Below are 24,953 nucleotides of genomic sequence, written 5' to 3'. Positions count from 1 at the left end.
GTTTCTTCTTTTTCTTTATTTCATTTGATAGATTATATATATATATGTATATACACACAGTACAATATTTTTCTTTTGTGATAGAGAATAAATGAGAGTTTTCATTGCTGGTTGTTCATTAAGTCAACAGATTCCAGTTAATAATGAAAAAAATTAAACATTTAATATCAAAAGCAACTTCAAGTATCTTCTATACACTTTAGTATTCAGTATATAGTAAGGTGGGTTTGGGTTTTCTTTTTATATCAAAAGTGTATTTGAATAGACTATTTTTACCCTAATATTTTAGAGTACTATTCATATCAGGCATGGAGTTTAAAATGATGTATCTCATGGTCCCAACTAGCTCTTCACAAGAACCATAGGTCACTTGTACAATCACAGCATTATGTTTCAAAACAGGGTTTAATCATCAGCAGAGTCAAGATGCAATTACCATGTTTAGAAATGCACTATTTCGTTCTCCTACAACAGGTCAAGCTAAAGTCCTTGATGTGAAGCAATATACAACACCACTGTTTGTAAAAGAATACCTGACCTAGGCATAAATAGTCCTGAAGTTCCCAGAGCTATTCATCTCTTAACCTTTCCATATAAAAATAAGTCAACTTAGGCATATATTGCACTAATTTTATCATACTGGATAGCTCTTACCCTGCGTTATTTGTTCTCTTTGCTTAACTAAGATTACACTAAGGTTTTAATTTCCATGGAAAACCTGGGAATAGGGCAACAGACACACATATGGTGTGCAATAAAGGGATATCTATAGTATCAATAGTAATCTCAGAGGCATTCACAAAGGAAACTACACATTAGATTTAGAGATCATTTTCTCCAGTAGATTCATCATTCTCTCCTGTAACTGTAAGCTTTGAACTTGAATGATGTTTTGCTGATCCAGAATCCTGCGCACTTCTCTACAGGTTTCTTCCATAGCTCTACTCAACTTCTTTTGTTCTTCCAACATGGCCTCCATTAATTTTAGCTTCTTCTTTTGGAAGCTGCAGCTTTGCATTTTTCTTTTCTTAACTGGTCTTTCTTCAGCTCTGAAATGTGAATATTTGTTAACAATTAAACTCATGTTTATAAAAAAAACTATGTTAGAACCTAAAATTCCATACTACATTCTTGGCCAAGCTACAACCTAGTCCTATTTTTAAACCCTGCTGTGTTCTCCAATAAATTCCCTCTCAAGTTCATGCCAAAACATAAGTATTTACTGTATTACTGCATAGTCTTACAGATTGTAAAAAAAAAGTTTTTAAATTTCGTTGGTTTTAATGAGAATTTTCCCTGCAGAATACCAGGCTTTTTTTTTTCTTTTTTTTTTTTAATCTTGACATTTCTTACACATTTAATTTACAAACTGTATTGGGAGAGACATTTTGCTCATCTGGCCATTAAAACTCCAATTCTAAAGCTGCAATAACCATCCCATCCAGAGAAAGCGCTGCACTGTTATGTGTGGTGGTAAGTTACAGCTCATTTTTTAAAGCATCGCTGGTCCCACTCCAGCATACTAGTCTCAGAATTTGCTCTTGCACTGAGACACAGCAGTTGCACTGATCACTTATTTATATATTCCATCACAAAACATTATAAACAACACAAAAGTTTAGCAGGATACAGCTCACAAGATTCCCTCTTTTCTTACAGGTCACAGATTGATCACATTTCATATTTGCTTTTAGATATTTCCCAGTTGCACTTTAAATTTTTTTTTTTAATTAAATGTATTTGTCACAAACACAGGATACTATGGCTACCTTCTTCTCATATTTAGGTTAATGACAAGTTTTATCAAGTGGGATAGCTAAAAAAACAAACCATACTTCCCTTCAAACTCCTAACATTTTAATGAAAATTTCAAGCACAATATAACCCTCTGCCTATAGTTTTGTTTTCACCCTAATATAAAGGCAAGACTCTGTATTTGATATAGTAATTAATTGCTATCTGGATTAAAAAAAAAAGTTCTTCTGAAATTCAAAAAGAGTATAGGTAGCCCTTGGAGAACACCAGATTGCTGAATCCAAGGCTGTCTATGTACCCAGTCATGTCGATGTTCCTCTAGCAGAACATCTCTAAGCTCTCTCAGGGTATAAAAGTTAGACAAGCATGCATCAAATTGTACAACCTCATCTGAAATCTCTAGAACTGCCATGTGCCATTTGGATAATATTTTCAGAATTTCCTCCACACTGCATCATGTTGAGTTTCTGTTTTAGAAGAAAGAGAGAAACCTACCAATAAAGAAGTGCTCTCAAGATGTGTAGTTCACATGGCCGTTCTAACTTGAAGTGACAATGCAACACATGAATTCAAAACCAGCCTACATGGCGTACAAGTTAGAACACACACAGATCTGTTTCTCTTAACCTGGAATCTAAGAAAGAAGCATGCTGAATTGTGAAGGAGGAAGAAAGGCAAGTAGAAGGCAAATGTGCAAGTGAACTACGCATCTTAAAAACCTTCAGTTACAGCTGAATAACTTATTTTCTAACTTAAAGTGACAGTCCACATGTTCATTCACACTTTTTGTAACTCCAGACTGGAGTCCCCAAAGTTATCTGATGATGGGTCTTGAAGTCCCTTCACACAAATGGCAATCTCAGTCGTGTTCTGCCAAATGCAGTATCCTTTCTGGGTGAAATGCAATAATGAGATAGCACAGTTGTGAGCAGTATGCCATGTCAACACCTTGCAGATTTCAAGACATCCTTGAATAAAGATAACCTGAACTCTTGAGGAATGTGTTTTTATGAATGTGAAGAAGGGGAGTGGGGAGGGAGGTCACTCAGCTGTGGCAGATTTGTATCAAAATTTCATTCATGTTCTTATCCTACTTGACAAGTTTTGTGCAACAGTGACTGTGACATTCAGATCTCTCAGCAAGACAAATAAACAATCCTAAGCACCTGAAAGACTTAATGCAAATATAACAAAAAGTCACAAGCCCCCTGACATTTAAGGGTGCAATGACCCAAAAAGGGTGAGGTCTATGAAAAGAAACAAGTGGATTAAATTAAATGCTATTAAAATCTTAGAGAAAAAAAAATAGAATTGGTCTTGAGGAAAACTATTTAGTCATTTAAATGTGCTGTGCCCCTGTGCACAGGTAAGAAAGAACAACAGTCTTCCTTTACAAATGTACACTAACATGGTGAACAAAGACCACTGACTTTCAGATTATCCAAGAATTTAAAGTTACTTGTACTATTCAAAGGGTTTTATCACCATTACACTGCTACGATGATGCTAAGGGAAAGGAGGAGTCATCATCTTTATGCTAAACAAAACTTTGGAAGCTATACAAAATAAACTCACCTTTGCAGATTCTATATATCATATTTGATTTTGGGCATCAAATAAATGTGCGTAAAATAAATACATGCCACTCTGCTCAGACTGTGAGTCAAGCTTGCAGCTGATCACTGAGATTATCACAGCCAGACAATCCTGCAAGAATGGGTCTTGGCTGACAGCAAATTCTGCTTGCCCCCATTAACTCTAAGGGCCAGAATGATTTGAAATGTGGTTCTCAAAGAGGTCAAGCAAGTGGAAAAGGACAACACTGAAGCTGTTATTCCAAGGTTCCCGTCACTGCACTCACATTCACAAAGAATGCATGCTTTCTGGTAGGCAGAGCAAGAAACTTTCTGAAATAATGGTACTATTTTAGCCAAAGTCACCTTTTGAATTTAAACTTGTCTTCACAGAGGATTTAATTACTGAAAACTCGAGGGATCTCTATCCCCTTCCCTATACAGTACTAGAAGGTAGCTGTGGTAAGACCTCTTGCTGAAACAAGTAAGAACTGGCTCCTAGAGCCACAAGAGGGCTTGCGTCTTGTCAAAGTAAGCCCTGATGAGAATGGTCCTTAATAAGGAATGAGAGAAAATCTGAGGCATGTCAACGGTACTGAGCTATACTGAGTATTGCATTACTTTCTTGGCAATTTTGGCTGCCATTTGGTTTTTAATTTCAATCGCGACCAAAAAAAAACCATGAAAAAAGGAGATGGAGTGATTTGGATTGAAAGACCTAAAATAAGCCTTATTTTTAAGAGAAGAAAAAAAATCTTTGAAGTATTGTCCTAGAGTCTGTACCGGATTTTACCTGTTTTTCAGTTAAACAAATGTGGTCCATCAAAAACCTGTAAGACATATAACCAAACGTCGAAGACAATAACTGTCTTGCGCAGCTCCACAGAGGAAAGAGAGGGAAAACCTCTGGTGGTGATGGCAGCTACCTGGGGAACCGTATCAGCATATCTGCAGTCTGCTAATAGCTGAGAAAGTACCCGCTGACAAGTGCTTGCTCAAAATCAGGTTTCAGCACAGAAAAGTCCCCGCAAAAGCCAGGGCACAAGGATTCTTCAAGGTCTCCTAAGTACTCTCTATGTTTGTTTACAATTAACAAACAAGACTTGGTAATTAGACAGCCTTAATTGAAAAGAAATACTTATTTCAGACACCCCTAGCTTTGGTGGTGTTCCCAATCTCCTTTTCTCTCCAGCCATAGTGACTATCAGTGAGAGGGTTTTCTGATCACTCACAAGTCCATAGTAAGGACTTGGAATTTACAATTCTCTCTTCTTGCAGAATAGCTCTTGAAGGAGAGCTCTTGAGAAGGGGTCTACAAAAGAAGGATGTAAAGAATCTAATTTACGAGCAAAGAACCCTCAGCAACATGAAACAATGTAAAATGTCCAGTGATGGCTGAAGGAGTTATTTGAATACTGAAGTGTTTCCTCAGATACTTTCTTGAGAAGTTCTAGATCTCCTAGGTAGCATGCCAGAGAGACCTCTCCAGTGTCAATAACTTTTTATAACAGAAAGTTAAGAGGGAAGCAGGGACAGGAATGTGGGTTCAGCACTCAGTAACCCACCAGCATCAGTATCCTCAGATAGTTTCAGCTAGAAGTATGTCTAGTTTGGCAATCTAGAGTCATGAGCATAAGAAATGATCAATGTTTGCTGTAGCAAACACCAGTTGGTTCCTATTGCTGATTCTCCATGTTGCATTGCTGTGCAGCCACACCTCTGTGACAAGAGGGGTGCAACAAATCCTGACAGCTTCCACAGCCTCTGCCAAAGAAGCATCTCCACTCTTTGCCAAGCCTAGTCTCTGAAGGTAGATTTTGAAATCTGGAGGAAAGAGGGATCTAGGAAATCCAAGACCTCAAATACAGTCTGCTGATATTCTTGGGCCTCCAATGTCTACGACAGGGATCCTCCAAAAGAATTGGCACTGGTATTCCCCTGACCACAGAAACGAAGTGTGGAAGAGCTCTGGCATTGGGACCATCTTCCAAGCAGAACCTTGCAAAGCTATTTCCACACTATGCTCTAAAACAGACAGGCAGGGCTCAAATGAAGCAAACCAAGGGAAAGAAAATGTTCCCTCTCATCTAGGAGGCTGAGCAGAAATGACAGTATGTATTGGGGACCATGGGGAACAAAGCAAAACCTCCAAATATAATTAGGCAAGATATTAGGCAAGTCTCAAATGCATTTGCTGTCCACCTATCTAAGGTCAATTTAATTCACTGTTCAATTAACCGTTCCTTGATCGGTTGCCTACACTCAGCCAATAAGGCTCATTTCAGGGATATGTGTGAATAATTAATGAAACAGAAGTTGAATACAAAGAGTAATCTGTCTACCAAAATGTGTTACCTCCACAAAACCATAAAACCAATTCTTCCTTTCTGACTACTTCATGGCAAATGGGTCTCCAGTACCATCAGTCTCTGGAATTTATGGCTTTCAACTACTAACAGCTGTTTCTGGCTTGGTTGTGCTTTTTTAGCTATGTACAAATCTGAGTAGACGTCCATAACCCATATCTTTATGGAAAATAATTAACAATCATCTGGAAATAAGTAATATTAATATTAGAGATGGCACAAAGATTTTCAGAGTTTGAGGACTGAGAATCAGGCAACCTGGATCTTCTGGTAAACTGGGCTCATTCAAATACAGCCAAATGCATTCAGGAATTAATGAGGCTCATCCTTGAAGTAAAGTGTAGAAAAGAACCACAAAAATGGCTTCGAGGCTGGGCAAAGCATCTTGCTATGATAACAAGTCTGCATAATGAGTTAAGATGCGCTACATAATGCGTATAGCCTAAAGCTCAACCTTCTTTGTAGATGCTGCCCATTCAGATTTTAAATAGCCATGGCATAATTTTAGAAAGATTAAAGGCTTTGCCAAAACTGTTATTTCCTGAATTAGCATCCTCACCAAGTTTTAATGCACTTCTATTAAACAATTCATATCTTCATTAATTCATATTACCAATTCTTACTCTTTCTCTGTGTGTAAACCTGCTATACCAAATTATTTAATCTACATTTAAAAATTAAAGAATACCAAAGATGGTGCGATCATGGTACACAACTACCTTGAGGCAAAAAGTGAAAAATACTGAAAGGGTCTCCCAATATAGTGAAAAGAAAGATAAATAGAAGTAACATCTGAAAGTTTAATTCACTATATTCACATTAGAAACAAGACACTGGTTTAAGCAAGGGATTAATCACTGGAACAGATCCCTGTAAGGAAGCATGAATTCTCCATCTTCTGAATACATCAGATCTGGACTGGATATCTAGTAAAAAATTTCCAAGAGTCAAACGAATCATAGGAACAAAGAAGCGGAGGACAACAGAGACATGGGGCTCCTGAGTGCAGAAGCCCTCTGCTGAAGGGAAGCGTGTCACAGAACCCCCTCCATAACGTTTCTGGGCTCCACACCAGAGTATCTGAATTCAAATACATGGATGGTATTTAACAGGAAGTCAGAATAGATGACATGGTGGTTTTATTATGACCTATTAATCTACGATAGTAACTCTTTCACCCCCATTTTCAGTACGATAGAAATGGCAGAACAGATGAAGTCTGAACCACGTTCACAGTCTGTATAATTATGTTCTGTCATTACTTTAACAATGAAAATAAAGACTATAAATTAGTCCATAGGGTGAAAAAACACTGTTTTCAATTAGATAAAAACTAATTTATAGCGGTGTCAGGAATTTTGATTTTAAAAGTTTAAGCTGCAGTACAAGACTTCACCACACTGCATTATATTATCTGACCGTAATAGAATAATTCTATTATTGTCAGATGTTTTATGGACATTGCAGTATAACACAAGCTTTGTTGAAGCCCAAGAGCAGTGTTAGAACAATACTAAAACAAACAGCAGGCGCCCCATTATAGGGAAATAGTGATTCCAAATGTTTTTCTCATCTGCAAATTGCAACAAAAATAAAAATTAATTTTATCCCACATTAATTGTTTATCACTAACTAGCAACATTTGTTTTTTGTAAGAAGGTCCAAAACTCAAAGAATTTCAAATAAAATGAAAAGAAACCCAGTTTCAACTATTTTTAGCTTGAGAGTATGTATGTATTGATTGAAGTGTAAATCTTGACTTTTTTCTCTATCATGAAAGCTAAACATTAAGTTCAGTGATTTTTTTTAAGTTGTAATTTATATAGCCAAGTAGCCTCCTGCTATGTTCAAGGATACTGCGGAAAATACAAAACTGGCACTCAAAAGCTGGGTTTGAGAGTTTAAGGGAATAACAGTAAAGTTTTCAGAAGTTTAAAAGCTGACTTAAAAAAAGTTACTGTTTGAGGTTTTTTTCAATACCCATTGTTGCCATAATTTTTATTACTGAAGAAAAAAATCCCATAGCATAAGCTTACTTTGCACACTTGACTGATCTGTGTATAGTCTGCTTCACAGAAAAATAAGGAATATACAGTTGTAAAATATACAGCTGTAAAATGCATCTATATTTTACATATAGATATGTGTGTATATTTTTCAAAATATGTTTCAAAATAATTGTTTTCCATAGCTGTAAAGTACAAAAATTGAGAGGGATATTGAGGACCTGAAACAGTCTTTTAATTTCAAATCCCAGTATTGTCTTTAGTTCCTTTTTGAATCTGTTAGACCAAGTGTGTACCGTTTAGAGGCAAGGGCATTTACAAAAAAGCCAAGATGGACCCAAATTTTGTATGCTAGTTCTTTCCTCTCTTGTTGGCTATTTCAAAGTGTTTTTTAAATACAGGATGACACACTAATTGCTTAAGCTGAAAATTGCTTCTCAGTTCATAATTTTCCATTAGTAACTCTAAAAGAATTATCTTCCTTGTCTTACCAGGCAGCTCTAAGTGATTTTAACCCATCTGATATCATTAGCAAGCGTCGTATTTCCTTCTGGCCAAAAAAGGGTTCCCTATTCTTCTCTCATTCATCAAGCTAAACTAAACAGGTCAAAGCTGTACAAGCTTTTCAAAACCCCCATGTCTATTGTAATACCACTTTTCCTCCTTCCAGATACATGCCCCAGTAATATCACAAGTGCCTTCTAATTTTTAATCCAATCATGATGCTTACCTGAAATGTTATACTAATCTGTCAAGCGGTATCTACTGCTCAACTTTTTCTTTTTTTAAACACAGCAGAACTGTATTTTAACTTGTGAATATGTACATATCTTGCTGTTAAATGATATGCACAATATTACATTGCACAAAATTCTTTTATAGCAGAGACTGTGAGAGCGTGGCTGCATTCGTTGTTAGGGAGCAACATATTATGGAGGTCCTACCACACTGACAGCTGACCTGCCCTTCCCTCCAGCTCCCAAACCCTGTTGCACAGCCATCCTTAGCAGGCAACAGCAGCACTGCAGCCTGAGCTACTACAAGGACAAAGCATCATTACCTACCATACAGACTTGCAGACAGTTGAAAGCCAGCCTGTGCCATTAAAGGCTAGATTTAAATGATCTGCAGTTTCTAAATTGGCCAAGTAAAGTTAAAATATTTTTTACTAAAACAGGTTAGGTAATTACCTTGGACAAAGTGAAAAAAACCCCACTGAACCTGAAGCTGGCTAAAATGCATTATAGCCTAAATTTTCCAGATCTTACCACTATGGAAATAATTCAGTTAGAGTGGCTTAAGTCCACTTTAGCTGTAAATGGAAGCATCTACACAAGAGTGGGAGTCCACGTGCAAACTGCAAGCACAATAGATACGCCTTTGTGGTTGATTAGCTTGACTTCTGTGACGACTTGTCTATACTCTGCAATGAAACCTGCTGTGGTGGCCTCTGTCCTCCCCTACCAGTCACCTACCGTACAAAATCTGTGTTGTCCTGGAGTTGTCCCTAAGCTGAAGAGACTTAACGTCTGGCATTTTTAAGAAGTCTGATGTTATCGAATAGTCCAGTGAATAAACTATACCTCATGTTTGTGGAAAAGTGACCTTCTAATTAAATATTAAATAATATTATTGGAAATCAAATCATGAATTGGGAGAAAAGTTACTGCATCATAAGTGTGATCTTGGAGTCTACAGATCCTAAACTCAAGAGAGACTGTGTATTAGGGATATTAACTACTTACAATGAACTATGATGAAAAAAATTGTTGCTTGTGAACAAAAAGGTTGCTGCAATTCAAGAATTATACACCCTAATATATATTCCATTGCCAAAAAAAATAGTTTTAAAAAATAATCAGCTATTCAAGGACTATTTGCTTGAATGATTGAATGAATTTACCCTAGTTTTATTCATCCAAGAGTCGGCCTGGAAACAATAATCCAAACTTGTTAGGTTGGTTCTTCTTCCAGCTCAACACTTTTTCAGTTGCATGACTGACATATAATTTTACTGTTATAGTTAAAGCCTCACAGACTCATGATAAGGATCTCTAGGATCAACTTCTTTCCTGCCAGAAAACTGTAATCAACTCTTATTTCACACCACTCTGGATGAAAAATGAGACCATTAAAGTCTAAAATTTGTATCAAGTATACAACCCTGCCTTTTGTTAAAACGCTGCCTTCCAGAGAACTCCAATCTTATCAAAAAAGGAAACACATGTTTGCATTCTCAAACTAGCATTTACTTTGAAAAAGTGACAGTCTCAATTGTATTTAAAATGTTGCAACATACTTTCAAACTGCATGAGTAGCATTTCAGCGTCCACAGAAGTCTTTCGTTTGCATCTTTTCACCATTTTAATAATAGCTGAAGCCAGAGAAATTTCATACTCATACCAAAAGCAAAACTAGAGCAAGCCAAAAATCATCTAAGCAGTATGTTACATCTCTGATTGCGCGGCAGGACTCTCTCAAACATGCCTATACTCCTATTACAAACACTCTACCTCATGTGAGCAGTGACATGCATGCTGAGTTTTGGCAATATTATACGACTTTTTGCCCAGTCCTCCTACTCCCTTCCAGTCTCTCATAAAGGAATAAAGAAAATGCCCTAATTCAGCAAAGCGGCTGAGGCTGAGGAACAGATCTCATTTGTGATTTACAGAAAAGACACAACAGCTGTTAGAGAAAAATGTGCTAAGGTGTCCCCTTTACATAGCAGATCCCGTTTGTTCTGTGAAATACAAGAAAGGGGGGAAAATAGATGCTACCTCAGCTTGTAAGAAAGTAAGCTTGACGAGCTCTCTGAATGTTCATCTTCAAAGCACTCTTCCCTTCCTTCATATGTAAACTGGTTATATGGCAAATACAGAGGTGTAGACTTAGCTGATGGAGACTGTGAGGCCTCCGTCTGTGATGTAGAAGGACCTGGTTGCTGATTTTCATGCATTTTCACATCGCTGTGGTCTGTCACTTTGGATAAGATTCTATCAATGGTTTTGTAGTAAGGCCAGTCAGGTGCAACAGTTTCACTGTCAGTCATGCATTTTAATTTCCTGTAAGAAAAGGCATACAACATTAAAGCTTGTTTTCCTGTAAAAGTACTTTTTGTACAGATCTTCGATCTCAAAACATTTGTTCTGGTCACATTTAGGAGTCGAACTGAATGCTTTTAATGAGAATAAAATTAGACACTTTTTTCTTTTAACCTCCAGGAAGCCTTTCAGTTTTTTTTCCTAGTTTTGACCTGTGATTAAAAGTTGCATGTAAACCCCAAATGAAATTCAATACAAATAAAGAACATTACAACTTCTAATGGAAACAGTACTATGCTGGCTGCAGAATAATTTTTCTTCCCCTTACAGAGTGCCAGACTAACCGATCTGACAGTGGCCCCTGACACCTAGAGTAGGCAACATACCGCAGCCTTTACCAAACTATGGGCAGCGCTGTCCTTCCATGCTCTGAAGAATGAATATTTACTTTCCGTGATGAATAAATAAATAATAAATATAATTCATATCCTTTTCCTAATATTTCCTAAAAGTTCTGAATTGCCCAGGTAAACATCCTAGTAACAACCATGAGATGTAGATGTCTGTTCATCTATTACAGAATAAAGATCAGTGTAGGAAAAAGTATAGAATTTCATTAATTTACAAAAAAAAACCCAGCAAAATGAGTTAATAATGCATTATCAACAGAATGCACAAAAACATTACAGTGAAAGGACTATCAACCATGACTTTGTCTTTCACATGCATCTTACCATGAGATCTATTATTCAGTCCTAACACAAAGTTCACTGCTATTCCACTTGGTACCCATTGTTATTTTATTTACTTTTAGTAAGAAATAAAACCAAGGTATATAGATGAATTATACATCCCAAAGAAACTCCAGTGCCCAGCTAGAGTCCCAAACTTTCTTTTCATTTGCCTTTCCCAGTTGGGATCTTGTTACTCTAAATCAAAATGCAGCAAGGGAACACAACAGGAAAGGCAAGACCAATGACAAATGCTCCATTTTCATAAACCAGATTTCATTCAAATGAACAAAAAGCTGAACCAAATCTGATTCTCCCAGCTAGCAAGAGGCTTCCATTTCCAGAAAAAAAGGATAAAAACTATTCCTGGACACCTGGCCCACCCCCTTTTCTTGACGCCTTTCAGGTTTTTCTTCCTCAGAATCCATCCTGCCCACACCGGTCCTGCAAAGGATAGAATTAAATAACATGTAAACATGATAAAAATGGTGCCAAACTTAAAAGTGAGAACTTCAAGTTCTTCCTTTTAAACAGCTCTCAGCCTAGGGTAAGGGGAAATCCACCAGTGAGGAAAGAAGGCAGAAAGATTTGCTTAGATTTTAAAGCCATTTAAGGATTAGTCTTTTTTTCCCCCGTCCTTGCAAGGTCTGATGAGCTTTTCCAGCTATTTAGAAATGCACATCATAGTCCTGCATAGCAAAGCCTCCACAGCCATCCATATTTTTATGCCCTCTATGCATTCAAAATTTTAATTTCATACCTGTTTCACAACCTGCTGCTGTGATTTCATAGTCAGAGAATATCTAGCACAACCTACAAACACATGTACATCCATCAAGCACAGATACAAAATAGCTAAATACAGGGCTGACAGCAACCATCACTTGATATTGATTATTTTTAGTTCAATTGTTTAGGCTATTTGCATGAAAAAAATATCAATTAAACCACTATAAGCTACTAGCCAAGTCTACATTCCACGTTTGTTGAAACCCCCAATATGTTGAAGCAATGGGGTTCAAAACATTACCATCCTCAGCTGCTCATTGCAATGACTCACCACGGGCGGTCATCCCCACCGGCAAGACAGCAAAAAGCCACGCGTGAGCACATCTCAGCCATGCCAGTGCAAAGTCCAGCAGCTGCACTGAGACTTCACCAGACATGGTTTGAGCATTGAGGACTGCAAAACATTGCGCCAAAAAGAACAGGAAAAGCTCAGAGCTGGTATTCTGCCCGCTCTGCTCTGCTCTGGGGCAGACTTGTGTTTAGCCTAGCGTTAGCCAGGACCCCCAAGACCTCATCAACAGAGCTGCTGCCCAGCCAGTCCGTCCCCAAGCTGTATCAGTGCAGGGGATTTGACCATCCCAGGGGCAGGACTTCGCATTTGTCCTTGTTGAATTTCATGAGGTCCCTGTCAGCCCACTCCTCCAGCCTATGTCCCTCTGAATGGCAGACCTGCCCTCGCATGTACAGACTGCACTCCCCCAGTTCGGCATCATCTGCAAAACAGCGAGCTTGCATTCCACCATCTCCTCCTTCGGGTTGTTGATCTTAAACAGGGCATGTCCCAGTATAAACCCCTGCAGTCCTCCACTTGGAATGAGCCTCTAGGTAGAGTACAAGCCATTAACCACTACTCTTCGAGCCCAGTGATCCAGCCAGTTTTTCATCCAGTTTTTCATATGTCCATTTGGAGTATAACATCCCAACTTGGATACAAGGATGTTCTTGGAGACTATGTCAAAAGGCTTTCTACTGTCAAGCCAGAAAACATCCATTGCTCTACACCCATCCACAGATCTAGTCATTTAATCACAGAAAGCAAGCAGGTTGGTCAGATATGATTCACTTTTAGTAAATCCATCCTGGCTATTTCCAGTCACCACCTTCTCCTTCACGTGATTAGAACTGCTTCCAAGATGGCTTACTCCCTGATCTTCCCAGGAGTTGAAGGGAAGCTGATCAACTTTTAATTCCTCTTCTTGCCCTTTCTGAAGATGGGTTCAACAGCGGCCTTTCTTCAGTCACCAGGGACCTCCCTCACTATTCAAACTTTCAGAGGTGATCCCTGACTCGATCCTTTTCCACTACTGGTATTTTCTCTACCCCTGCTCCAGGCACACCAGCCTGAGAGACCTGGGCAGTGAAGACTGAGATAAAGAAGGCACCAAGTACCCCCACCCTTATTACTTGCATCTGCTGTCACTAAATCACCCACCCCATTCACCAGCAGGCCCACATCTTCCATGTTTATTCTTTTACTGCTTAGCAAAAGTTTTCAGGAGTAGGTATTTTGCCCGAGTAGGTCATAAAACCTTGGGGTTTATGTTTGAGCTCAGCTGTGTACCCGGACCCCATTTTTGACAAAACTATCATGATTTTGAAGGAAGAGCTGTAGTTTATTATCTGCCCACACAGCTGTAGGGTTGCAGCTATATAAAACCAAATATTTCGCTGGCTCTGAATGCATTGAATGGATACTAATTCTTCCACTTCTGACTGCTTACCATAGCTCTGGGCTAAAAAAAAGGGATCACTGCCAGGAGGTAGGCAAGAGAACTTTGTTAGCTTAAAAGCAGCACCAGCAGCAACCATCTACCTGTATGGAGTCTGGCTCATACATAAAGAGAAAAGGATGAAATAGATGGAGAGATGAGAAGATAAGGGGGAAAGGAGTGTCAGTTCTTTGGAAAAGAACTAGGAATGTTGCAGGTGGAGGCAAACAGGGAGAACAGTCACTGGGACAGTGGTGATGCTTTAGCTTTCTGGTAAAAACAAACCAAATAGCTAACTTGGTAATATTAATATCAAGTTTCAGGATTCACTGATTTTTAAATATTTTTTTCTACAACTGCCAGAAGTCCAGAAAACCTAGTGAGACAGCTGCGAGTTTTTGCCTGCATCAAGGTAAGCATAACCCTGGCAGACTGAAGTCTAAAGGAAAGACGAATTTACTGCTCCAAGTCAGTCGTTACTGTAACTCATCACAGCAGGTCTTGGTCGCATCCAAAATGTAAAATTCTTTTTTGTTTGTTTGTTTTGTTTCTCTGTGGTTTTGGTTTGTTTGTTTTAATGAAAAATGAAGACGTGAAAAAGAAACAGGACAATAGTAAGGCTGGGATGCAATAGTCCAGAAATGAGAGAGGAAGATAAGCCAAACATTCAACGCTTGGAAATTGGGCAAATCACTGCCTGAGTGAGCAAGCCCGGCAGAAAAATTAGGTAAGAAACAGGGGTAAGTGAGAAAGTCAGCAGAGCTTGCAAAATAAATTCACGCTGAGTTTATCTAGACCTGTTGCTGTTTCATGAGGCTCTATTAAAATCCAGCTGAGAGCAGAGGCAACTGAGAATTCTCTCCAAAAACCCAGGGATCAAAGTCGAGTTTCCAGTGGACAAGTATCTGAAGTATGAAAAACACTGTCAACTCAGTTAATCTGAAAGGTGGTTGCTTGTCTTATTGCAGAGAAGTGAATAAATTAATGGGCTTTGAGATCCTACTGCCAAAACGCTCCACTGAATGGACCAAGACACCAGTAGAGTAATTTGTGCCGCCGTTGACCTTTCTTCAGACTTTATTCTCTGTGCCTATTAATCCACCTTCTAAAATAAAATTATTACAATATTACGTTCTAGAGAGTCTTTTAAAATCATCATTATTCAGTCAGTAAAAAGCAAGCAATCTATAACTTGCCTTTTTTTTTTCCACTTTTTGCTCAAAACACTATTGCTTTTTTTATTATTATTACAGTATTTGATATTACTACTCACCTTAAGGAATGGATACAAGAACCATTTCCTGGGGTTTCTGAGAAAAGCTTTCAAAATAAATAATAAATAGCAACTGTTCATGAACCAATCAACGGTGAGGAAAGGAAAGATGTATGAAAGTACAGTATTAAGTTGTGCATCTGCTATAAATTATTGAAATTAAAGAGAAAGCTGGTAAAATATTCAAATTTAACATTCTGCAGTAATTTGCCTGCACTTATATTTTATCATTTGCTGTGGCAGGGGTCAAATATTCCAGTTGCTTAATGTCATAGAGTATAGCAACGGATTACACAAGCAACAATGTTTAATTGCTATCATGTACACATGAAAATAAAAAATTAGGCTAATCTTTTATTCAAATCATGAGACTGATTCAAATTTACCAATCATTAACATTAATTGACTGCGATTCAAATCAAAAAGCAACAGCTGCATCCTGTTTCCTAGGCTTTGGGGAGGGTGATGTTTTTGAAAATAATAAATTTGCATTCGCACAGTTCTTATTTTTAAACATCAGAAGGAATCAGTCAAAACTGTGGACGACTGTGCAAGCTTTACAAACCCTGCTTGCTTTTTCTATGCCAGTGTGTATTATGTCAGATACAACAGATACAGTGCACTGGTACACATTAAGATCAGCATATTAGCGGTGACAGGACAGTGCTTTCTTTTAGAAGGACTTACTATAGGTTTGTATGTGCTGAATGCCCCAAGTAGCCTACATAATAGAAAGAATTCAGCACATATTCCAAGTGATGCTAAACTGCAAGAACGGACATGCTAATCTCAGCAAAGCTTTTGATGACCAGCACATCAGAAAGCTTAACTTTGAATTCCAGCAGGCTTGGCTCAGCCCTTCTTCCTTCAAGATGGATAGATAGGGAGGTTCACGCAGCTCACCGCACAGGTGTCTTTAAAACCGAACATTAAAAACCTGGTGGCTGATCTGTCCACAGCAGATATTTCAGGTTCTACTGCAATTCCTAAAAGCAGAATTTTACTCAAATGCACCTGCCAAAAAATCTTCCTTCCACCTATGATGCTGTGCAGAATTTTCCACCCAGCCAATTTCCACAGTGGATGAAATGGTCCTTCAATATACTGAGACTCCAGTAAGAATTACTTCAGCTCATGGTATATTTTTCCCTGAACAGTTTCCACCAAATGCTCTTGGACTACGGTAATGCAGAGGAATACAGGAACCGCTCCCAGAGCTGCCTCACTTCTGACAAAGGTCAGTGCTAAATACTTCAAGAATCATTTTGATGGACAGGTTTGGGGGGGACATTCGCCCATAAAGACGTTTGCTTACTTTTCCATCGACAGCTAGTAATATCCTGAAGCCCATTGCTTTTTATAACTGTCTAATTTGAAGACAAACAATGTCTGTATTTTTATTTAATAAACCTAATCTTTAGTAAAAATAATAATAATAAAACAACCTACCGCTCTCTTGGTGTCAATGATTTTCAGTGGTAATGAGTTCCACATGCTTATTATGCAGTGTAATACAAATTTATATGACTTTAACTAGTTTTACGTTTCTTGCCTTGCAATTCCAATAAATAACTTCTTGTATTACGGCAAAAGAAATATCTGCTTTATATTCTGAAAAATAGTACTGTATATTTTTATGCACCTCGAGAACTCTTTTCTATTTCTTTGCCTTCTTTCCAAGCGAGTCACAAACTTTTCCATTTCTCTTAATAAAGAAAGCTTTCCACATCTCAGCCTAATCGTGTTTTCTAAACATCTTCTCATTCTCTTGTCACCTCGTTGAAATATAGGGCAGTCAGAAATAAACACGCGAATTCAAGGAGGAAATAATGACATAAAATAGATTTATATAATGGCATTTTAACATTTGAATAATGTTTTTACCTCAGGTGGGGAGGTACGGGATATGATCACCATAAAATTGTTTTTGTGATGGATCCTCACGTGAACTACACCTGAACTAACTTTATCTGGCAGCAGAAAATTCCACACAGGATCCAAACGTACCCAGAACCAGGGTGAATACTTGGGCTGTTAGCCCGTACTGAGCTCCATGCCACCGAAAGCATGCACGTAGTTGTATTAGCTGCAACAACTGCAATAATTACTGCCTGAGAAACACTCCTCCCCTACCTACGTATATGTTTGGCTGACTTTGACTCCTTCTGCACAATAAGTAATGGCTTTCACTAAGCAAAATAAGCAAAACAGTATTTACAGAACTGCATCTTAAAACGCTATGGGATCCTCAGAGTGGAAGGCACCATTATAAATGTGTTTCACTGCTTTCTATTTTAGATCCTTTAACGTTTCAGATCTCTGATATCTGTTTCAAGAGTTGTCCCAAGATAAGACACGCCACTTTTAACACTGAACGTGGTTAAAAGGACTAGTAGAAATATTCAAGTACTGCTTTTTCTTTTATAGAAAAAAAGGTATGTATACATGCATATACATATGTATAGCAATTTGTAGGACAGAAATTCTATTTTCCTTTATGGAATTGTGGCATGTCACTAAATAATACTATTATCTGATTAAATATTCCAGTTAATCCAGTTAATTTCTGACTATGAAAGTAAGGCTACAGATCACAGCATCTTTGCAACACTATAAACAGTTGCCTAAAAAAGTAAAGGGTCCTGAAGTGGTGGGAAGAAGTAACGGCTCGGGGACAGAACGCCCCTTCCTGCTGCTGGTGCTACGTTCTCCTGTGTCACGCTTACTAACCCTACGTAACCATTGCAAAATATTATCTCAAAATAGAGCATTTTCCCACTCGCAGGATCTTCTTTTTCAGTTTATGCCACAGCGCAACGATGATGCACAGAAATACACCAAGGTAAAACATCTTCCTCAAATATCCTCCAGGTACCAAAACGTGGATTAAAACTCAGCTGCCTCACAGCAAAGCCAGCAGTCAGTGGCAACTCACAGCATTTACAGTTTCATCACAACGCTTCCTATCCTCACACACCAACAAAAAGTACCCAGAAAACTAGAAATTGTAAGTCATAGCTTTTCTTCATCCCTGTTCTCTCTACCACCTCCCCTTGCAAGCGAAGAACACAGACATGTTTTGGATAAGAACAAAAAATAAGAAAGATGCAATTCATATTCAAGAGTACAAAATGAAACGGCACCGTGACAGTGCAAGGCAGTTTTCTAACTCTCCTAAATTACCATCTTAATCAATAAGCAGTGAGCTGCAATGCACTGCAAAATAGAAAAGCGGCATGACAACATGCAACAGAAGCAATCTTAGAAGTTCACAGAAACATAAGAAGAATTTTTTTTAAAAGTGCTGCTTCCCCCCCACCAGTGCATGTATGTGAGTGATTTTATTTCTTCCCTTCCCCCAATGCAACTTTAAAGTAAAAACATTAATTAGAAAAACTGAGACGGTCTGATTGATGACAACACTGAAAATTTAGAACAAAGGCTGACAGAAATAACCTATTCCACTTGGCAATTATAGCACTTAAATATCGTGCAGTGTTGCTAGACACCTGTAAAATCTCGGTGCCACGAGATGTATTTCTCAGCAGGGAGGACTGCAGATTTAGCAGACTAAGCAAAGGCCTGGTAGCCGACAACTCCCGACTTCTAAATCTGCATCCAAGTGTGAATTGCTGGGTGATGCTGGGCAAAAATTTATCTTACTTCCAGCTTTCTCATTTACAGTCTGAGTGAAGAAAATTGTAAGGATTTCAGCAGGGTTAGTACAACATTTTGGAGACGTTAGCATTTGCTACAAAACATCAAGTTTAATATTATGGGAAATGATGTTAAAGATTATGCTTGTGGATCATACAAATATAGAAGGACATTCAAAGTTAAGGGGTTTACAGGATTTTCCCTAGTTTTGTGTTTGATGAGCAGTCTCCGCATTAAATACAGTAAGGGTGCCTTACAGAAAAGCGAGCAGTTTTAACATGGTTGCCTGCTGTAATAACCTTTTTTATTATTAATACAAGCTTTGAGGAGAGATTAAATAAGAGAGTCACATATTTGATTTTCTTGCATTACAAGCACATAGCTAAAATCACCACTCAGGATTTCCAATATAAGGCAGTTTGTGCCTCACAGAGATAAGAAATTAAAAAAAAAAAAAGGGGGGGGGGGGGGGGAGAAAAAAAGATATGCAAATATTTCTGTTAAGTTCTAATTATTTTTTCCCCTGCAAACAACAAATGCACAAATGCTTCGCGTTTTCTAAAGCCAACTTCCCCTCCTGACTGACGCTGCCTGTTCTTTATCATCCCCTGATAGACACCTCCACCCTCCCCCCCGACTCCTTTGGAGCAGTATTGACGGTGCACATTGATTCTCTCGCTGCAGATATAATAGTTCTTTCGCTGCTGCTGCTTATAATTATAGCAATGTGTGTCACTCAGTAATAAGACGTTCAATTATTCTTGGCCCCGTGAAGTGTAACCCTTCAACTCACGAGACCAAAATCTAGGAGCTTCAGCCCCCCAAAACGTTATTCTGTTGTTTTTTTTTTTAAACTTTGCCTTGCAATACCGATTCTCACTGGCTACTTCAAACTGCAGGAGTTTCACTGCAAGGAACTGCTGCCAAGCTAACACAATCAGTCCCCTCAGCAAAGAGAAAAAAAAATAAATCTCTTTTCCCACTAAATACATTTCCAACCCTCCGCATCATAACAACGCTACCTAATTATAAAGAAACAAGGTTGTCCCGGAGTTTGACATGAAATGGGGGAAAAATTAACAATGACGTAACAGCACTGGCAAGAGAGAATTTTAAAAGCGATATGAACAATCTTTAATCTTTTATCGACAGATTTCCTCTAGGAGACTTCCTTCTGAAAGGCAAAAATCACTGCGTTGTCCCTGCTAAAATCTCTTAAAATAAAAAGAATTAACTGAAGCTTACCTGTACTGGAATGTCATATTTGTAATTTTTATCTTTATTTCCTCTCCGTGGCGAATTTCTCCAGTCATTTCAAAGAGTTTGTTAGCCATTTTCTCATAAACTTTGGCATTCCTTTTAGTTTGTTTCAGCTCATCAAAAAATTCTTCCCAAACCAGCATTAAACCTCTCATTTCTGCATCAGTCCAGTTTCTGGCCCTCCTGTGTTTCTCAGTCTGAGAAGAGACAATGTAACTGGGAATTTCTGCTGCAGCCATTGCTGACTGACCTAAAAGGGTTTTAAAAGAGGACACTTAATATAGATTGAGTTTTTAGTTTAGGTTTTTTGTAGTGCAAGACATGCATATGTGGATAAAGAATTTGAATGACAACAGAACATATGAAACCTTTTTGCAACAGCTTGAAGCTTGAGTGCACAAAATGGGGCCTACATCTGACAGGCAGGAATTTAGTTAAAAGCTTTTAAACAGAGAAACGTCATTTTGATGTCACGTTTCCATAGCAACAGAGCAACTGCATAAGCTACAACAACAAAAACCTTTTAACTGAAAGCCAAAGAATCAGGACAAAGTTGACAGGCCATCAATATTAAAGCTTTTAAACACTTTAGGTTTAACAAAAAAAAGATCTATGCAGCCTTTGAGAAGCTACTTTTAAGTTTCTACTTCTTTTTTAGCTTTCCCTTACCTTTTAGGCAGACAATCTGCTAGCAGGGGGTCATGGTCGCCTGAACGAGCTTTTAAGTTGCGCCTTGACAGACTCTCTAGGAGGTTGCAAGGACTGAGGCCATGTACACAAAAAAAGCCTTTTTTGCAAAGATATTCTGCAAAAAGCTTCAGCCAGCTTTATGAAAACTATACATCTCTAAGCTAATAAATGTTTAAGCAGGCAGGCTCATTAAAAAGGAGCCTGCATCTGGGTTTAAGAACATGCACAAAATAGTATTTAAGTGTTTAAATATAGAGAGAAATGTATATGCAATTTCAATATAAAGCCACTTTTTTTTTTCCCCGAGATGTTTTGCTGCTGATAAGCACACACTGCAGTCCTGTCAGTATGAATTTGCCTTTGTAGGTATGTATTACTGTATGTGTATTTTGTATTCCTAGTAATTTAGATGCTATTTATGCAGCCTGTGTTCTGCCTTAGGACTGCAGCAGAAGCATTTCACCTGCTTTATGGGGAACCTAAAAGGATTATTCAATGAGTTAAAAAAAGGCTGCGAGATGCTTAGAACTGTGAATAAATTGCTTTGCTGTAAAACAAGCATTTTGAGCTGGTTTCTATATAGGGCTAAATTCTGCCAGCAGTTATACCAGAGAAGCACCGCTTATTCATCGTATTAAATATTGTGCAACACAAGCGGTGGGCCAAATTCGGCCCCCGCGTATCCTCGTGCAATCTGACGATAATCTTTCACAAAACAGTGAGATGAGATGCAGGAACTGCATTAATTCAAGCAGTACGACCAGCTAAAGAGAAGGATGTTAATCTCCAGAGTCCCAATATAACCGTGTTATGCAAAATACAAATAAATAAACCACGGACCTTTCTTATTATTATTTTCTGTTTCAGCATATAACAGCAATAACGACCTCACTGCAGGGCATTTCCTGAAGATTAATGACAGGCAGGGGTTAATGGCCTGAGGCTCACCCAGTCAGTCGTTAATCCCCAGGAAATGTTCTGTGCCTCAATCCTTAATGCTTAAGTATCCTATAAATTGTAAGTCTTCTCATAACCACATCCTCGATCTTAACAATAGTTTGAAAACGCACAGCTCGGTTTGCATCCTGGAGATGGCAAAGAGAGCACATAATGTTCCCAAAAGGTACACTAGTAAAATTGGTAGTATCGTTGCCTTCTTTCTATTTTATTTATTCTATTGTTTATTACAAAAGGCACAACAGCATAGCATGGAATAAGGGGGAGGGGGGGATATCACATATACTGTACATAGGAACTTCCACTGCTCCAGCTCTGAACATGTCTCTGTCAGAAATATACCTGCTGAGTCACTGGCTTCCAAAAGAAAAAAAAAAAAGAAAGAGAGAAAAAATCCCCTAGCTTCCAAATAACTACTTTTAACTACTAATATGACAGCCTAGCAACTATTACCTTTAAAAATGTGTAAATAGCAGCATATGTTGTGATGATGATCTTGCATGGTTTGTCTCTTGGGTGGCCAGCTGGGAGACATCACATGATCAGGGGACAGATGGTGGTCAGAAGAGGATCAGCTGGTGACAGGTTCATTTTATTAATTTATTGTTTTGTTTTGTTTTGAAATTCCCATCACTTAACCTTGGGCTCCATGCAGCTATGTTAATAAAACCGTACCAAACTCGGCTGGCTGCCGGGGCTGGCGATCATCAGGACAAGTTTAAGGAAGCAATACAGCATCCGAGAGAAAAACCCCACCGCTGTAACACCGCTCTTGCTAGGGTGCTGGGTCTGACTTGGGACCAATGCACGCTGCTGCAAAGCCAGGCTTGCTTTTCAACCTTTAATCATCCGTTAGAGGTTTGGTTTTCCCCTCCAGACCTTAATCCACCTAGGTTCTGAAAATGCTGATTAACACCACTGAAAGCTATAGCATGATACATATACATTGTAAAAAAACTCAAAGAAGGTCTCTGCTTTAAAGGGGTTTTAAATCGTTTCAAGCACGACAACCAGGACAGGGTGGGAGAGAACCTGTCCAGCTGCACAAGTTCTTTCTGTGATGGTCCACAACCATTCCTTCCCCTTTTCATCCACATGTGCCTGGCATATGTGTGGCTGCTCCTCGTGCTCCGCACCGTCCGCTGGGGCCGTCCCGGCCCCCGGCCCCAAACCTGGGATCCTGCAGCGGGGGGGCGGCTGTTTCCCTGTACAATTCGCATCTCTTAACTCTTCTATACACTGTTTCCTATTAGTGTAATTGACAGATTGATATAGTGATATAGTGCTCTTAAACATCTGTTAAATAAAAGAAATGCTTTCTAATAATACCTCCCTTATTCCCCTCCCCTCAGCACCAGAAGGGAATCTAAGTTTCCAGGACTCAGGTTTTATCCCCTCCTCTGAGAAAGTCATTGATATTAATTATGGAGACTCCGCATGCCTCCTCTGCCTCGCTGAAGCACACGTGCCAAGTGGTTGATAAAGTGACTGTTTTCCTACGTGGAGCTGAAAGCAAGGAAAGCTTTTTTACCCCAAATAGTCCCTGCAGTCCTCACCAGAGCCAGGGGAGGAAAAAACCACTGTTCCAGGCTGTGCCTCTCTCTGCTGACGTTCTGCAGATCTGCACGGTCCCTGGGAGTCGCTAACCCCTTGTCCTGGCCCCCGAGCCAGGAGGAACAGGCAAACCTTTGGGGGAAGAGCAGCCCTGTGACGGCAGGAGAGCTGTCCCTCCCCAGGACCGGGGTGTTCGGAGGAGATGCTCCATTAGCACTCTTGCCCCTCTTAAGCTAGAGGCCAGATTTGTCATCTGTCTCACGACTGGCTGGTCACCAAACCCAGAATAACTGCTGGCATGAGGAGTTGCGCCTCTGCCAGACCCAAGGCACTGATGCACCTGGCACTGACACCCCTCACACGCTCCGCTCTGACGTCTCTGCTGACGGCAGAGTCCTCCAGTATCAGCCTCCTCCAGGCTGAGGACCAGCCTGGCACCAAGTGCCTCACAAACAACTGAAGCTCTTACTGTTCTCCTCAGTAAGGATGTTACTTCTCTTGGAAACCACTGAAATACATAACGGTGCTTCTGAGGACACCTTTGCAGATGACTTCCCTCTGTAGGAGAAAGCTGTTCTCCACTCTCCTGCTCACCCCAGTCCCTCCTCTGATGGGCACTGCAATGACAATCTAGAAGATATTCCTATGACCACCGACCTCAGTGGGCTTGAGGATCTCACTCATGCCCTTCCTTTCAATCCACGCCTGCTGCTAAGAGCTCAGAAGAACATGAATTTAATGATCCTCTCACAAATCTGTTCTTGATATCATCTGTCTAAACACCCTACCTTTTTTTGCAATTATTATGTATCAGCTTGAATAATAGCACTCCCAGCGGTTCCACCTTTCATGGTGATCGCTAAAGATAACAAACCTCAAAAGGGTAGAAGGGTTTCTAATTTGCAGATGTGGATCTAATGAAGTTTGCCTATAGATGTTTCTATCACAGAGTTCATCCAACTCCATTAATCCTAACATGTCTGTTGATGGGACTTCAGCTGATCTGTGCTAACCGACTGCATATACAGCCTTCAGCTTTGCAAGTGTGGGCCAATGCAGGCCAAATAAAACTTCCTTTAACCAAGTTTTAGGGAAAGGGGTTTTCCCTTCCGTTTGCAGGGAGATAACGGATAAGTCAGTCAATTACCGGAGCTCAACCCACAAACTGTAAACCATTAAACACTGATTACGGAAGAGCATGTCTGATCCTGCTGATGGTGATTGTGGCAGGAGAAGTCAGGCACCTCCTTGGCAAATCAGAATTTATTCCGTTAGGACACAAGATATTTCTGCAACTTCTCCTAAATGTACTTCTGTTTCTGAAACCCAAATGGGCAGCTGACTATAGAGGGGTGCTGACACACAGGTCACTGCCTGTTTGGATTTCAGAAATGGAAGTACATTCGTTTTGGTTCAGGTAAGTCTTAAGACCAATTGGTCTTGTTCCAGTTTTAGCACCACTGGCAGCAAACACCCTTTTATAGGCAGTGACACTGGGAGGAGGAGGTCCCCTCTGGAGGGCCATCAGAAGCGTGCATCACCCCTCGAAGACACAGACCCAACTCTCTAAAACACATGGGTATTTCAG

The 24,953-nt window shown here is 39.3% G+C and overlaps 1 protein-coding gene across 1 annotated transcript; it reads right to left on the bottom strand.

The window, feature by feature from the left end:
* Positions 1 to 20,867, bottom strand: MSANTD1 (Myb/SANT-like DNA-binding domain containing 1). The gene is given in 4 exon segments (XM_009580568.1): positions 1 to 1,049; positions 10,482 to 10,766; positions 20,150 to 20,414; positions 20,834 to 20,867. Coding segments are annotated over 4 exon segments (825 nt in total). The 3' UTR covers positions 1 to 808.
* Between the last annotated feature and the right edge of the window lie 4,086 nt (positions 20,868 to 24,953).

The sequence above is a fragment of the Fulmarus glacialis genome, unplaced genomic scaffold (genome assembly GCF_000690835.1).
Source record: "Fulmarus glacialis isolate BGI_N327 unplaced genomic scaffold, ASM69083v1 scaffold5796, whole genome shotgun sequence".
Lineage (NCBI taxonomy): Eukaryota > Metazoa > Chordata > Aves > Procellariiformes > Procellariidae > Fulmarus > Fulmarus glacialis.
This window is presented reverse-complemented; position numbering and strand designations above follow the sequence as displayed.